General features: G+C 43.0%; 1 protein-coding gene across 1 annotated transcript in view; it reads right to left on the bottom strand.

Moving 5' to 3' along the window:
• The window catches only part of MYO3A (myosin IIIA), a 186,626-nt gene that overhangs the window by 76,495 nt on the left and 93,364 nt on the right, over positions 1 to 16,767 (bottom strand). Inside the window, 3 exon segments of the mRNA XM_032622926.1 lie at positions 1,803 to 1,929; positions 8,652 to 8,766; positions 8,876 to 8,974. Of these exon segments, the coding sequence (XP_032478817.1) occupies positions 1,803 to 1,929; positions 8,652 to 8,766; positions 8,876 to 8,974 (341 nt within the window).

Consider the following 16,767-nt stretch of genomic DNA (forward strand, 5'->3'; position numbering starts at 1 on the left):
AATTCTACTTCGCTCTGTTTCTGAATAATGTCTCCTATTGACTGGTATGTCTATTTCTATTCCCCCATTATTCATTAATTTGACATATATTTATTTATTGAACATCTACTACATGCCAGGTGTTTTACCTGGGGATACACTGCTAAGTAGAACCCCTTTTAAGACAAAGTTCTCATCTTGATGGTCTTTATCCAGAGGGAATGAGAAGCTAATCAAGAAGAACAAGTGGGAAGATAGAGGGGGAGAAGGAGAGGGACAAGGAGGATAGGAGAGGAAGGCTGAGAGACACCACGGATACATGTGCTAAGTGGTTCCTGAATGAACTGTGGAGGACAACCTGGAAAAGTTCAAGAATTAACGTGCAATGAACAACTGGGTGGTCACTTAGTGCAGGTGAGACATGATGTGTCTTAGATGAGAATAATGATGATGGAGAGAAAGACAAGAGGTCATATTTGGGAGAGAGTTTGGGGATAGAATGGACAAAACTGGTGCCTGATTGAAACCATGCACCTGTAAAATCATCTGGAAACATGGCCCTGGTTTGAAGATAATTCCTTGTGACTTTAATTACAAATCACTTTAATGTAAATTAGTAAAATTTCTATTTTCCATGAGTGCTTTAATTCGTTTTAACTATATTCATATTAACATTAACCTTCTGTGACCCATATGACTGTCTCCTGCTATACGGAAATGGGTTTCCAATCATCAAGATCATTTTTCAGTTCGGCAGTTTCTAAGTGTACTCATATTTACGACATAGCTCTATTGCAACTCATTCTGTTGGTTGCTGATAACTCTTGTAATTATGACCAGATGGTGAGGTTTGAATGTTATCATTGGCTCTTTCTGGCAATTCCTTCCACTTCTGATAACCTAATATCTTATGTGCCAATTAAGGTTTCCTTATATATGAAAAGCCAGAACAGGTTTCCAGGTACCTGCCAATCATTACATGCCAACCTCAGACGCTTGTTCTGCTGTGTTACCAAGCTGGTGGGATGGAGATGATGGGGATTTGGGGACAGATCCAGACCAGGGTGGCCCTCTGAAATTATCCTAAAACATCTCATTCTATTCCTGAGTAAGTATAAATCAGAAAAAAATATATAAACAAAATTTTATAACATTATTTCCTAGGTTATGAATGAAACTTTAACTAATCTAGAATTGTGGAGGCATATGACAACGCTAAAAATAAAAATTAGGGTATATTCTAAATTAAAAAGCTTTGCCACTGGACGGTATCAGTGAGAAACCTTAAATTATTAAAATAATTCATCGAACTCTGCCAGTAAGAGAAAAGCTGATTTGAAGCAAATACTGTGATGTACTTTTCTTGCATAGAAAATGACTCCGAAATTAATCAACCCAAGATGAATGCGTGTAAAAAATCCATCCAGTACGAAAAATAAATTCAGGTCTTTATTACTTATAAAATGATAACAGATGCCAAATTGTTATCACAATAACAACTTTAACTCTTTTTCAGATCAGTTTGCTAAATTTTAACTACGCTTTCTGTGTTTTTACATTGAAATGTAAATAGCTCCTAAAATAATCATGAAAGCCTAGCCTTTAGAAATGTTTTCTACAGTAATTAGTTAATTTGTAGCCATGAAGATCTGTTTTAAATAGTGGACTTTGAAAACTCCATTTGACACAAATTGAATCTGAGTATTCATTTTTAGGATTCCAAAAAAGTACAACTGCTTGAAGTTATCCCTATGTGACACTTTCAGTATGTCATCAGACTTTTTTTAGGAGTTCAGTTTTGAATGCAAGATAATAAAACTCACAGTTCTCCAGAGCTGCATGATTAGAAATGTGGCTCTTGTCAATCTGGTGTTCGGTTGCCACAGAAGAAAATTCAATGTTTCCAACGTTCAGGATTGCAGCCAGTATACTGTATACACTTCCAAGTTGCTGAAACACAGCACAGAAATGTTAGCATCATTCTCCCCTTGAGTACAGCAAGGCAGTGCCTGTGGCTGCTGACAGACTGGGGAAGAATCTTTAGGATCCAGCATAACAAGGTTATCCCACAGCCTATGATGTCAAACTAAGAGAAGTCAATTGGCTTCCCTGGTCCTCTCATTCTCTTCAAATCATCGATGTTGGCTGAATTATGGCATTCAAGAATTGTAACTTTTTATGTATGTTGAATGAAGACAACTAGGTATCAAATTATCATTTTTAAATTATTATCAAATGACTAACTAAAAGGGAATTTTATGCCCCTTCCATGCTGACTAAAACCAATTTTTAAAAATAAAGTGTTTCATAGAAATTCAACACTGTGTGATGCTTTAAATACTTTAAAGTTTACTTCACAAATATTATTTGATCACAACTGAAGCCATAACTGATAATCCAAAGAAAATGTACTAGCTTGTGATTTTAGACTGTTATAAGAAATGTAAGCAAAATTAAAGCAGGAAAAAAAAAGGCATTCTCATCTTAGACAAAAGACTTGTGACTTTGTGCAAAGGGAAACAAATAAAATTCCTGTCACAACGCGATAAAAACTGCCTCTAAATGAGTTGACTCATAAAACTACTAATCATTTATCTTAAAACTGTGGCAGGGGCTTCCCTGGTGGTGCAGTGGTTGAGAGTCCGCCTGCCGATGCAGGGGACACGGGTTCGTGCCCCGGTCTGGGAAGATCCCACATGCCGCGGAGCGGCTGGGCCTGTGAGCCATGGCCGCTGAGCCTGCGCGTCTGGAGCCTGTGCTCCGCAATGGTAGAGGCCACAACAGTGAGAGGCCCATGTACCGCAAAAAAAAAAAACAAAACTGTGGCAGTAAAATGGCTTAGGAAATCATGGGTTTTGAAAAGTTTTAAGAGTTTTCCAATTTGTGTTATTTGTAGAGAATATCTGATTTTGGTTTGCCTGTCACTTTGCCTGGCCTGTGTACAAGTAAATTGTAAACCCCGAAATATTGAAAGGGAAACCTACACCATGGGTACTGTTGACACCAACCGGAGAAAGACAAGCGGGGAGAGACAGAATGAGAGAGAAAAAGAGAGAGAGAGAGACACTCTCTGTATTGGAGAGTCACCAAAATTGTGCAGCCGTAAAATGTGTAGGCAGCAAGCTGTGATTAAAGGATGTGAAAATCAAGCCATTTAACTTGATTGTGCAAGCTGCCTCTTTCCAAAGTGAAACTGAAGCAGCTATGGACAAAAGACGTATCCAGGGCTTCCCTGGTGGCGCAGCGGTTGAGAGTCCGCCTGCCGATGCAGGGGACATGGGTTCGTGCCCCGGTCTGGGAAGATCCCACATGCCGTGGAGCGGCTGGACCCGTGAGCCATGGCCGCTGAGCCTGTGCGTCCGGAGCCTGTGCTCCGCAGCAGGAGAGGCCACAGCAGTGAGAGGTCCACGTACCGCAAAAAAAAAAAAAAAAAAAAAAATCCAAACAAGCCAGTGAGATGACATTAAAAAAAATCACTAGTGGGATAAAAAGGAAGTAAACACCCACTCAGTTCAATTCCACTGTCTCCAAAGCGGGACAGTCTGCCCTGTTAACTCTGAGGCTCTGCTTTTAGGGGGGAGACCAGCACATTCTAGGAGAGTCACCTTGAACTGGACTAAAAGTCTCCACAAGATATTTAGCAGTGATTGTGCTTCAGTTCCAGAAACAGATGTTATGTTTTCCTTTAACCTAAGCTATATGTTTGGATGTTCAGTAAACACTGAATATGTTTAAATTTGGAACATCCAGTTTTACAAAAATGAAATATGTTTGTCACTAGATGCTAACTGCTAGACTGGTTTCATTTTAATGTGACTAATCATTGCTCTACCAGGCAATGGAAAGCAGTTGAGGCAAATATAAGTGAAACATTGCCTCTAACGACTGGGACTTGGAAGTAATAAACAAACCAATTAAAAATGGTTCCCTACTTCTAAGATAGCAACCTCTGGGGGAAGGAACTGGTAAGAAGATCAGCTCTTCTGATGATGTACAGCAGGGAAAAGTACTACAAAGGGGCCCAGCCCCGGGTCGGCAGCAGGAGCTGCTTGCTTGGCATACAACATGCTTCCCGTTTGGAGGATGCTCTGAGATCCAATGAGCCTCTCCTGTTTTCCCCCAACCAGGCAACCAGTACAGCCAGACTGCAGTCCAAAGGGGCATCTACCAGTAGCAACATTCAGCCTAGGACCAAGGATTGGAGACAGGAGTGGATGCTGTGTTTTTCTTTATTCACTGCATCCCTTTCTGCTTTAAGAGCCAGGATACCCGCTAGTGCTTAAATCAACTTGTCTCCATAGGTACAAGCTGTGGGTGATGGCAGGGTTGGAGGGAGGTTAGGGAGAGGGAAAGTGATGCAACAGAAGGGGAGGAGGCTGATCTGAATTTGAATTTTGGCAAAAAGAAGTGAGGAAGATGCACCGAAAGCAGTCACAGCCAGGAAGGGCTCGGGGTGGGGTAGAGTCAAGTTTAACTAGCATTATGCCAGCCCCCTGGAGCAGCAAATATCCTATTTTCCCTCCTGATGCAGCTAAGCTGGCTTTTATGTTGTGCTCAAGCATTCAGCGGGGAGCAAGATCTTGGTCCTTGGAGCCAGAATGAGAGCAAAAGACCCAGGTGGTCACCAACGATGCGATGGAACCTCAGAATCAGAGCATATGAACGGGACCAAGTCTGGAACAGGGTGGCATGTGGAATCACCCGGAGTGTCTCCCATGGCTTGTCTGAAATCTCTGGGTGGCAGTCATATGTCACTTGGAATATGGCTGAAACTCATGCCATCCGAGTCAGGGACTTCCTCTTCCAGAGCTGAACCAATTACATACACAGGGCACTAGTAATAACCGTATCTATTTTATTAGGAAATGTATTAGGGTCATCTCTGACTGCAAACGGTAGAGTTCAGATTGGTGTTGTTCCCAAAATATAGTCAGGTAAGGTTGACAGCAGTTTTCAGTGTCACATGATGTCCACCACCCCAGACATCACTGCTAAAAAAAGGGCACATAGCACTCCACCCTTCACATGAGATATCCACAGTAAGTTCTATAAGCTTAGTACTCTCTCAATTGTTCAACTCCTATTCTGTCCTCATCATTTTTCTCCCAACTCTCCAGCAAAGGCTTTTACTGATCAAGCGAATTGTCCTGTCCTCATACGTCAATCCCGTCACCCTGTCAACCTGTGCTGCTGCTGCTGCTTCTTGTTCTCCCCCTCCCCCTCCTCCTTCTTTTTCTTCTTTTTTTTCTTCTGTGAGAGTGCAGTGGGGGATTAAGATTTATATACTGGCCCTTTAAGAAACATGCATGTGTCTCACCTGCAGAAAGTATTACAGCTAAGAGCAAAGTCTGCAAGCTTCCCTAAAAACCCTCAGAAATCTTAACAAACAATGGATTATTTTTTTCCATTTTACAGCCTAAAGCTATTTAATGCATCAACAGAGAGAAGGTCCCAATCATCTCCTTTCTGCCTAGAAACCACAGAACCACTGAGTTTCCTGATTTGAGCTGCAGGTTCTAGAGTAGACAGCCAAAGTTCCAGCCAGGGTCCAAGGATCTACGGAAAGAATGCGTCACTCAGAAAAAAAGATGATCAAGCTGGAGCCTCTACTTCTAAATCAAAAAGTTACTCAACTTTAGCTCAAGACTTCCTGTGAGTAGAGTATCTGCCTAAGGATGCGTTCAACCCTGGCTTGCCCATGAGTCTACAGTAATGCTTCTCTCTCTGGTCCATAAAATTCTCCATCTTCTGGCAAAAACTGGGAAGTCATGGTAATAATTCTTCTCTGGTCCCCAGAGTAGTTATTTTGTTCCAGTTGGTCCTGAAAGCACCCTGCCAGGTCCCCTATGGCTCCTACAGCTCTCACCCACCCCTCCCCACAACCAGTTCATCTAGAAACTTGGTAGCAAAGCTTATTCAGAACTCAACGAGGACTCTAAATTCTGGGGCTGTAAAGGCAGCCAGGTAGGAAGTCTCCCCATCAAATCTGAATTCCTCCTGGCTATGGAGAAAGCCCACGCCAGAAAAATTAACTCTAAAAGTTGAAATGTTTCCTGATGGACATAGATTACCCTGGTTTACTTAAACCTCTCCTGAAGGCCCTAATTTCAAGGCAAAAAAAAAGTCATTCATCTGTCCTGCTTCTCCAACCTCACCCAGCTGGCAGAGATCACACCTCACTCCCTGAGGTCAAGGGTCAAGGTCTTAAGAATACTTCCCCTCAGGCCTGCAGCAAGGATACCCAAGGTCAAGTCAAAGGCTTTCAAAGAGAAGTCAAGAGTGGGAGACCACCCATCGTCAGAGCTGTCAACAGCAGAGGCTCCATAGTTGGAGAAAACGCACTTAGCAGCAAACTTTTCTCTATTCTGAGAACAGGTACAGCTTTAGAAATATTAACTTCTGGTAAGCAAATGCATCAAATGGACAAAAGTTTATCGCTGACAGCCTTGCATTTTAGAAGGGAGGCAACAGTGCCTGAAAAACACGCTGCAAAATTAGATTCAATAACCTCACGGCACATAATCTGGATGATTCTTGTCAAGGGTCACTTCTATTAGCATGTCTACACTTTACATCCTGCTGATAAGATTTTCCAAACTTTTGGAGAAGAATCAGGTATTATTTTTAGCTCGGGCTCTTAGCAGAGATTTGATAACCCAAGAAATTTCAGTAAACTTCATAAGCAGACACACTAACAGTTTCAAGTTGCAAGAGTGTCATTTATGAAAATGAAATTAAAATCCAACAAACTGCACATTACTTTCCTGCAAGAGTTCATCTAGAAGCCTGATTCATGTTCCGAGTGAAGTGTTCTTTTTATCGTAGGATTGAATCAACACAACGAACAGTAAACTGCTAAGAGCAGAGTCTGAAAACTTCTCTAACAACCTTCAGGAATCCCTAGTAAACAAGATACTTTGTTATGAAACTTAAAAAAACAACCTAGGACAAAGAAAGAAATCTTTATTACTCAGGGATAAATTTATAGCCTTAAATACCTTCATTATTAAATAAGGAAAAGGAAGAAACAGAGGAACCAAGTATTCTCCTTAAGAAAAAGAACAACACAAGAAACCAAATTAATACGTTAATAAAAATATTTTTTAAGTGAAATCAATAATACAGATAATGTGGCTTCAAAGGATGCCATCAAAAAAGTAAAAAGACAACAAAAGAGAGAAAATTTTTGCAAATCATACGACACTTGTATCTACAATACAAAGAATTCTTACAACTCAATAATAAAAAGACAACCTAATTAAAAAATTGGCAAAGAATCTGAACAGATGTTTCTTCAAAGAAGATATGTAAATGATAAACTACCTGAAAAGATAAGTACATGAAAAGAAGTTCAGCATCATAAGCCTTTAGGGAAATGCAAACCAAAACCACAGTGACACACCACGTCACACCCACTATAATGGCTATAAACAGATAATAATAAGTGCTGGGGAAGACGGAGAGAAGTCAGAACCTTTATACACTGCCGGCTGGAATGTAAAATAGTGCGGCTGCTTTGGAACACAGTCTGGTAGTTCCTCAAAAGGTTAAACATCGTGTTACTCTATGACCTGGCTCTTCCACCCTTGGTATACCCTAAAGAGAAGTGAAAACTCATGTCACACAAAAACTCAGACGCGGATGATCACAGCAGCATTATTGATAATGACCGAAAAGTGGAAACAACCCAAACGCCCATCACGTGATGCATGGACAAATAACATGAGGTATATCCATACAATGGAATATTATTCCTCGATAAAAAGAAATGAAGTACTGACACATGCTACAACACGGATGGACCCTGAAAACATTATGTCAAATGAGAGAAGCCGGTCACAAAGGGTGACATATTGCATCACTCAATTCATGCAAAATGTCCAGAATAAACGGATGTACAGTGACAGAAGCAGAGGTGGGACGGGAATGAGGAGGAACTGCTAATCACTAGCAGGTTTCGTCTGGAGTGAAAAATTTAGAACATGAAAATATTCTCAAAGTGATTAGGGGGAAGGATGCACACTTCAGTAACTATATGAAAAGTCATTAAAATGTACACTTTTTTTTTCTTTTTTTTGCGGTATGCGGGCCTCTCACTGTTGTGGCCTCTCCCGTTGTGGAGCACAGGCTCCGGATGCGCAGGCTCAGCGGCCACGGCTCATGGGCCCAGCCGCTCCGCTGCGTGTGGGATCTTCCCGGACCGGGGCACGAACCCACGCCCCCTGCATTGGCAGGCGGACTCTCAACCACTGCGCCACCAGGGAAGCCCCAAAATGTACACTTTAAAATGGCTGATTTGTACAGTATGTGAATTATATCTTAATAAAGTTGTTAGAAAAAGAAAACTGCACTAAAAAGGAATGTGTGACATGATCACATTTCTGCATTTACATAAAATTTTATATATATGTGGGAGATGCAAATATAAGTAAAATAAAAGACTAAGAACAAAACGAAATTCAGTTGTATCTCAAGGACATGGTTCCTCATGTATAAAGTAAAAATTATAATTCTAGTTATTTCATAAGGTCATTTCAGTAATTTAAAAATTATCCATGTAAAGCACTTAGCACAATATCTGGCATGTGGACCACTCAATAAATGCTAACTCTCACCATCAGCGAGGACAAAAAGACACTTCCTAAAGAGGTTCAAATGTCTTCCATACCCACCTCCATTGTAAAACCGATGACTTTGAAACACTGCTCAATTAATTCATATTGGGATTTATAGAAACTATTATTCATCATGTCCTGTACTGTTCTGATGTGGTCATTTTGCAGGTATCTGGAAGAAAAAAAAAAGAAAGGACAGGTGAAAATCTGAAATTAAGTGAAATGAGTGATTAAGTGAAAAGTAGAAGCATTATTTATGAAAGTTCAAGCTGCTGGGTTACCTGGGAGGCTTATTTTCCGGCAATTTGTAATGGGCTAGTTTCTTCTTTTCAGCTAAACCAGCATAGATGTAGTAAAAAATATGAAAATTTTTTTCTCCACTGAAAAAAACAAGCCATTTTCAGGAAGGTGGTTAGTGAGAACATTTATTCATCACTAAAGTTTCTTGGCAACATAATTACCAGAACGCCTGTAAGCGCCACCAAGCACTTCCCAGAACACTGGGTTCTGGCCCTCTGTGGTTGCGACCCGTCGCTATTTTCGACCACCACTGTCAGCGGACTGCACACTCTGCTAAGCACTTGTCTGAGTCATGCAGCGGCTACCTGCGTGTCCGCCAGGCATTTTTCTAGACACGGGGGATACAGCTGGAGCAAGCAGTCAAAACACCCTGACTTCTTGTCGTTTACATGCCAGCAGGAGCCAACAGAAAGAGAAACAAAGTAATAACTAGAGCATGCCAGGCCGTGGTGGGTGCTGCAGTATCTCATTCACCTGCCATGACCCTCTCATTTCACGTACAAGGGAACTGAAGCTTAGAGGGGACACTAATCTCACCCTCAGGTCACAGACTGGATGGCCAAACTGGATTCAACCAGGGCTGTTTGACTCCAAAGCCCACGTCTTTAACCACCTGGCTACACTGTCCTTCTGGGGCTCAGTCTTCTCACTTGCAGAGAAACCTGTTCCTTACGAATCTCAAGTTCCATGACTCTGTGGTTCTACATGTAAACAGCCTTTCCAAGACACTGGAAGAGTACGGTTAAGGAGTGTGGGTCACAAAAAAGTGAGTCCCTGTTTCAGGAAGTTCCACAACATAACTACTGATACTAGGACCCCAGGTACCCTCGCTTCTCCTTCCCTTGTCTTCCTTTTGCTCTGGAGCGATCTGAGATGAACCACACTTCCTCTCCAAGATCAGGAAGTTCTCTCCTGGCTTACAGTTTCAGTCTCCCTTTTCCTTCTTCCACCTTAGAGAAGATGGTGCCCTTCCAAAAAATAGGGACCAAGGTAAGAAAACGGGTTTTGGACAATGAGTACAGGTATACCTCGTTTTACTGCACTTGGCTTTACTGTGCTTCACAGATGCTGCGATTTTTACAAATTGAAAGTTTGTGGGAAGGCTGTATCAAGCAAGTCCATTGGTACCATTTTCCCAACAGCAATGACTCACTTCGCATCTCTGTGGTAATTCTCACAATATTTCAGGCTTTTTCATTATTAGGACATTTGTTACGGTGATCTGTGATCAGTGATTTTGATGTTACTGTTGTGACCAGTTTGGGGAGCCAGGAACCTCAGGCTCTACAGACAATCTTATATAGACAGTGAGCTTCATCAGTAAATGTTGTGTGCGTCCTGACTGCTCTACCAACCGGCTGTTTCCGCATCTCTCTCCCTCTTCTCTTCTCTGAGACATGACAATATTGAAATTAGACCAGTTAACAACCCTACAATGGCCTCTAAGTGTTCAAGTGAAAGGAAGAGTCGCACGTCCCTCGCTTTAAGTCAAAATCTAGACATGATTAAGCTTAGTGAGGAAGGCATGTCAAAAGCTGGGATAGGCTGAAAGCTGGGCCTCTTGCAACAGTCAGTCAGCCAAGTTGTGAATGCAAAAGAAAAGTCCTTGAAGGAAATTAAAAGTGCTACTCCAGTGAATGGTAAGAAAGCAAAACAGGCTGACTGGCGTTATGAAGAAAGTTTTAGTGATCTGGACAGAAGATCAAACCAGCCACAATATTCCCCTAAGCCAAAGCCTAATCCAGAGCAAGGCCCTAACTCTCTTCAATTCTGTGAAGACTGAGAGCGGAGAGGAAGCTGCAGGAGTCTGAAGCTGGGAGAGGTTGGCTCACGAGGTCTAAGGAAAGAGGCCGTCTCCATAACACAGCAATGCAAGGCGAAGCAGCAAGTGCTGATGCAGAAGCTGCACCAAGTTATCCGGAAGATCTGAGACCGTCCATGAAGGTGGCTACACTAAACAACAGATCTTCAGTGTAGACGAAATAGCCTTGTATTAGAAGAGGCCATCTAGGACTTTCATAGCTAGAGAAGAGAAGTCAATGCCTGGCTTCAAAGGACAGGCTGACTCTCCTGTTAGAGGTTAATGCAGCTGGTGACTTTAAGCTAAAGCCAATGCTCACTTACCATTCTGCAAATCCCAGGGCCCTCAAGAATTACGCTAAATCTACTCTGCCCTCTAAAGCAGCGGGTCCCCAACCTTCTTGGCACCAGGCACCGGTTTCATGGAAGGCAATTTTCCAGCGGCAGATGAAGCCTCGCTCGCTCGCCCACTGCTCACCTCCTGCTGTGCGGCCCGGTTCCTAACAGGCCTGGTACCGGTCCACGGCCCGGGGCCTGGGGATCCCTGCTCTAAATGGAACAACGAAGCCTGGATGACAGCACATCTGTTTACAACATGGTTCCCTGAATATTTTAAGCCCACTGTTGAGACCTACTGCTCAGAAAAAAGGTTTCTTCCAAAATATTATAGTTCATGGACAATGCGCCTAGTCACCCAAGACCTCTGGTGGACAACAAGATTAATGTTGTTTTCATGCCTGCTAACACAGGATCCATTCTGCAGCCCATGGATCAAGAAGTCATTTTGACTTTCAAGTCTTATTATTTAAGAAGTATATGTTGTAAGGCTATAGCTGCCACAGACGGTGATTCCTTTGATGAATCTGGGTAAAGTCAATTGAAAACCTTCTGGAAAGGATACACCACTCTAGGTTCCACTAAGAACATGCATGATTCATGGGAAGAGGTCAAAATATCAGCATTAGCAGGAGTCTGGGAGAAGCTGATTCCAAGCCTCATGGATGACTCTGAGGGGCTCAAGCCTTTAGGGGGGAAGTAACTGCAGATGTGGTAGAGACAGCAAGAAAACTAGAATTAGAAGTGGAACCTGAAGATGTGACTGAACAGCTACACTCTCATGGTAAAACTTCAACAGATGAAGAGTTGCACCTTACGGATGAGCAAAGAAAGTGGTTTCTTAATATGGAATCTACTCCTGGTGAAGATGCTGAGAAGACTGCTGAAATGACAACAAAAAGCTTAGAATATGGCATAAACTTAGTTGATGGAGCAGCAGCAGGGTTCGAGAAGACTGACTCCAATGTTGAAAGAAGTTCCACTGTGGGTAAAATGCTACCAAACACCATCGCAGGTCACAGAGGAATCGTTCATGAAAGGAAGAGTCAATCGATGAGGGAAACCTCATTGCCTTTTAAGAAGTTGTCACACTCACCCCAGCCTTTAGCAGCCACCATCCTGATCAGTCAGTAGCCATCAGCATCAAGACAAGACCCTCTACCAGCCAAAAACTTACAACTCGCTGAAGGCTCAGATGATGGCTAGCATTTTTTTTAACAATAAAGTATTTTTTAATTAAGGTATGTGCATGGTTTTTTTAGACATAATGCTACTGCACACATAAGAGACTACAATATATTGTAGACATAACTTTTATATGCACTGGGAGACCAAAAACTTCATGTGCCTTGCTTTACTGTGATATTCACCTTATTGCAGGGGGCTGGAACTGAACCTACAATATCTCCAAGGTGTGCCTGTATTCAGTTGAATTCGAGATGACAGCAAAATATCCAGGTTGTTGGAAATGAAAAACATGAACTTGGGGACTTTCCTGGTGGCGCAGGGGTTAAGAATCTGCCAGCCAATGCAGGGGACACTGGTTCGAGTCCTGGTCCAGGAAGATCCCACATGCCGCAGAGCAACTAAGCACTACTGAGCCTGCGCTCAAGAGCCCGCAAGCCACAACTACTGAGCCCACACGCCACAATGACTGAAGCCCACGCACCTAGAGCCTGTGCTCTACAATAAGAGAAGCCTCTGCAATGAGAAGCCCGCGTACCACAAGGAAGAGTAGCCCCCGCTCGCCGCAACTAGAGAAGCGCAGCAATGAAGACCCAATGCAGCCCCCCCCCCCAAAAAAAAAACACATGAACTTGGGAGACAGCAAGAGGTACATCTTTGGCTGTCAATCACACAGAGCTATCCATTGAGCCACGATGTCAGAAGAAATTGCTAAGTGTGAGAATATATAGAGAAAAGAGAAACGCTCCAAGAACAGATCTTTGATGAATATACATTTTGGGAATGGATGGATAAATCTAAGTCAGAGAAGAAAAACTCAGAGAAGAGTCCAGTCATGGAAGCAAAGACAGGCGAGCGTTTCAGGAAAAAGGGCATCACAGGCCCAGATGCTGAAGCGAGGATGGTGGCATCCTTTAGAGCTGGCTGTGTTCGTACCTTCTACGCCCCCAGCCATTATTTGTGGCAGCCACTAGGAATACTTCGATGAATATGAGCGTTGTACACAAGCAAGGTTAGAACAAAACAAAAAGTGTAGTTCTTGCCTTTTCTCACCACAAAATAATAAAATTCCTCTAAGACGGGCACAGCATATAATTTAGTTTGCTTTGTGCGAATGAAATCACATTGATTGCTCTATGTGTCACACCTCTAACGCTTAAATGATGCAGTGCACAATTAGAGGAGTGACTCATATATGCAGACACGCGTAACTGGTGGTGTTCTCTCTAATTATCAGTTTACGTTTACTGAGGACTGCAATTTGACAAGACCTGGAGACGCTATAGGAAATATACTGATCTTTGGTAGATAAACAATTAAGAGAATTAAAGGAACAGGAAAGGAAGACACCTCCAAAGATTACCCATCTCATGTTCTGCCTTAACTACATCCTTAAAGGCAGAGAATCTTCCATAGCACCCCACACACGCTCATGGGATTAGTGGTTCCCAGGTCAGAATGGCCCGGGAACAAATGTAGGGGCTCAGCATGTCACCAGATAGTACAGCTGACCCTTGAACGACAGGGATTTGAACTGTGTGGGTCCATTAGTATGCAAATTTTTTCAACAGATATTTGTAAATTGTGTGTAGAGTATCATGTGCAAGACTTAAAGTGGAGAAGCTATCTTTTTTTTTTTTTTTTTTTTTTTAAACATCTTTATTGGGGTATAATTGCTTTACAATGGTGTGTTAGTTTCTGCTTTATAACAAAGTGAATCAGCTATACATATACATATGTTCCCATATGTCTTCCCTCTTGCGTCTCCCTCCCTCCCGCTCTCCCCATCCCACCCTTCCAGGCTGTCACAAAGCACCGAGCTAATATCCCTGTGCCTTGCGGCTGCTTCCCCCCAGCTATCTACCTTACTACGTTTGTTAGTGTGTATATGTTGGAGAACCTATCTTTACAGCATAAGGGGAGTGACAGCTAATGTAAAATTAACAATGTGCTACTATTCTTACTCTTTTACCACTCTGCTTTCAAAGAATTACATTACTGTACAGCATGCCTCTCTCTCGTAATTGGAGAAGCTGCGTATCAGCCTATCAACACAAAGTAGTTTTCTAAAACATGTACCAATGTTTCCATTACTGTATGATGAATATGGCTGCAATATGCCCTAAAATTTTATAAGATCCACTCATTAGGGTATCGGCTGGGCTACGGTGAAGCAATTGTATCAATGACACCAGGTGACATGAGGCAGCCACACGCTGCTTCTTCCTTATCAATGCACGAATCCTTGTCCCTGTAAGTAAATATGAATTTCTTCTTCACATTATCTTTTCCTTTTTGATGTTTAGTGTTAGTATAACACCTATAGTGTTTTGTATCTAAGACAATACTGAGGTAGGTACTGACAGATGTTTCATCTTGTAAACAGATGACATAAACTTACGGCATCAGTAGAGACAGTCCAGTACCTTCACTGTATTTTCTCTTCCTTATAATTTTCTTAATAACATTTTATTTTCTCTACCTCTTATAAGAATATAGTATATAATACATATAATATACAAAATATGTGTTAACTGGGTTATCAGTAAGGCTTCTGGTTAACAGCAGGCTATTAGGAGTTAGGTTTGAGGAAAGTCAAAAGCAGATTTTTGCATAATAAGCAGATTTTTGACGGCAACGGGGGTCGGCGCCCCTCAACCCGCCACTGTTCAAGGGTCATTGTATTCTCTGGCTCTGGCCTACCCCTATTGCGGAGCCTCTAATGCTTCCTCAGGGTCCCACTCAGCCATTTGCAGGAAGGCCCTCCAGGCTGTCTCATGTGCCCTGGACCCTGGGGATCACTGTGCAGCCAAGGCCTCTAACACCTCAAATCTACGACAAAGTCCTCACAAGGGTGCGACTCACCCCGCGTGTGAAACCTTGGAATATTCGACAAAGGGGCCGGCAATGAGGCGTGGAAAGCCAGCAGCGCAGCCTTGCATTCACAGGGCCCCAAGAAGTGCTCACGAAACAGTGCTTCTAGCGTGTCCTGGCTGTTCCACCTCCTTCCTGCAGGACTCCCTCCTCCAGGATACCCAGTCTCCTCGATCCGCCCCGACCCTCGCCGTCTGCCTGCTCACTCTCTGCAGATGAATTCACTGCCTACTCTCCTGCGAGATCAGAAACCAACCGGTGACGGTGATCAGCAAGCTGTGGATCAAAGCATGTGTGGCTCCCGGGAGACCATGCGCTGCTGTACACGGGAATCCTGTCTTACGGCTCTATAGCTCCTGGGCCTAGAACAGCTACTGGCACTTAGTAGGTACTCAGTAAGCATTAGCCACGTGGGTGGATGAATGAATGAATGGTGGGCTCTGGAGTCAGAGAGACATGGCTTCAAACCCCAATTCAGTCACTTATTAGCTTTTTGACATTAGGCAACTTATTATAATTTTCTTGGTCTGTTTCCTCCTGCAGAAAATAGGCAATAACCCCTGTCATATTGCTGAAGGAATTAAGAGAGATTATGGAGGTAAAATGCCCAGCACAGTGCCTGACACAGAGGAATTGATCCATAAATAATATTTTCTCTTTCTCCACAGCAGAGAGCACACATCTGCCATTTGGTTGATGTCTCCTGCAGCATCTGGGAAAGTGCTGGGCATGTGAGAGACACGCAAGCAATGCCTGCTGAACTAAATTGCAGTAACTGGAGAAAACTGCAGTGAAACAGCAAATCATTTATATTTATGAGCATTTTCTAGCATTGACTTTTGTATGCTCATTTTCTTCTTGGAAGTGAGTAGCCTCTTTAAAATTTCCTCTTTAAAATCATCTACATTTAGGAAAGGCTTTAAGTCACAACTTATACGACAGCAGCAACATGAGAAATACCATCAGTATAAAACTAAATGTGGTCAGAGATGGGGGTAGGATGACATGAGTAGAGGCAAAAAAAAGAGAGGAAAAGAATTTATTCCATTCAAAGAAAGGGTACGTTCTTTTAAAAAATTGTCTACTCTGATTCTTCTCTGCCACCTCAGATCCATTCTTCATTCTTCTTTGGCTTGTGCTGTGACCCCCAAATCTAACCTCTACAGACTGGCGTTCCCGGGCTCCCTTGCTCTCTGGCTTCCAGCTGGGTTCAGCCAACAGGGAGCACAGGCAGGAGGCTGGAAGGAGGGAGAAGAGGTCGAGGTTTTCCTCCCCTCACTTGCTCTCTTTCTCCCAGTAGCTGTACAGTTGTCCCTCAACAACCACGGGTTCTGCATCCACGGATTCAACCAACCGGATCTGTGGATGTGGAACCTACGGACACAGAGGGCTGACTCGGCATCCGCGGATACGGCAGAGGGCTCTGGAAGCAATTCCTCGCAGACACAAAGGGACGACCATATTCCTTTAGGCAGCAGCTCCCGACAGGCAGCAGTCCTCCACAGCCCTACTTCTCACCAGGCTCTGCAGTGTGGTCCCTCCTTCTGCCCTTCAGATCCAGGTGTAGGAATGATTTGTCAACGCTGTTCATCTGTGGGCATCTCACCGTTTATTCTTGGTTCTTCAACACCCTCTACCTCTGTAAACAGTCCTCTCAGTTAAACCCTCTGAACTGGTT

Source organism: Phocoena sinus, chromosome 2 (genome assembly GCF_008692025.1).
Source record: "Phocoena sinus isolate mPhoSin1 chromosome 2, mPhoSin1.pri, whole genome shotgun sequence".
Classification (NCBI taxonomy): Eukaryota; Metazoa; Chordata; class Mammalia; order Artiodactyla; family Phocoenidae; genus Phocoena; species Phocoena sinus.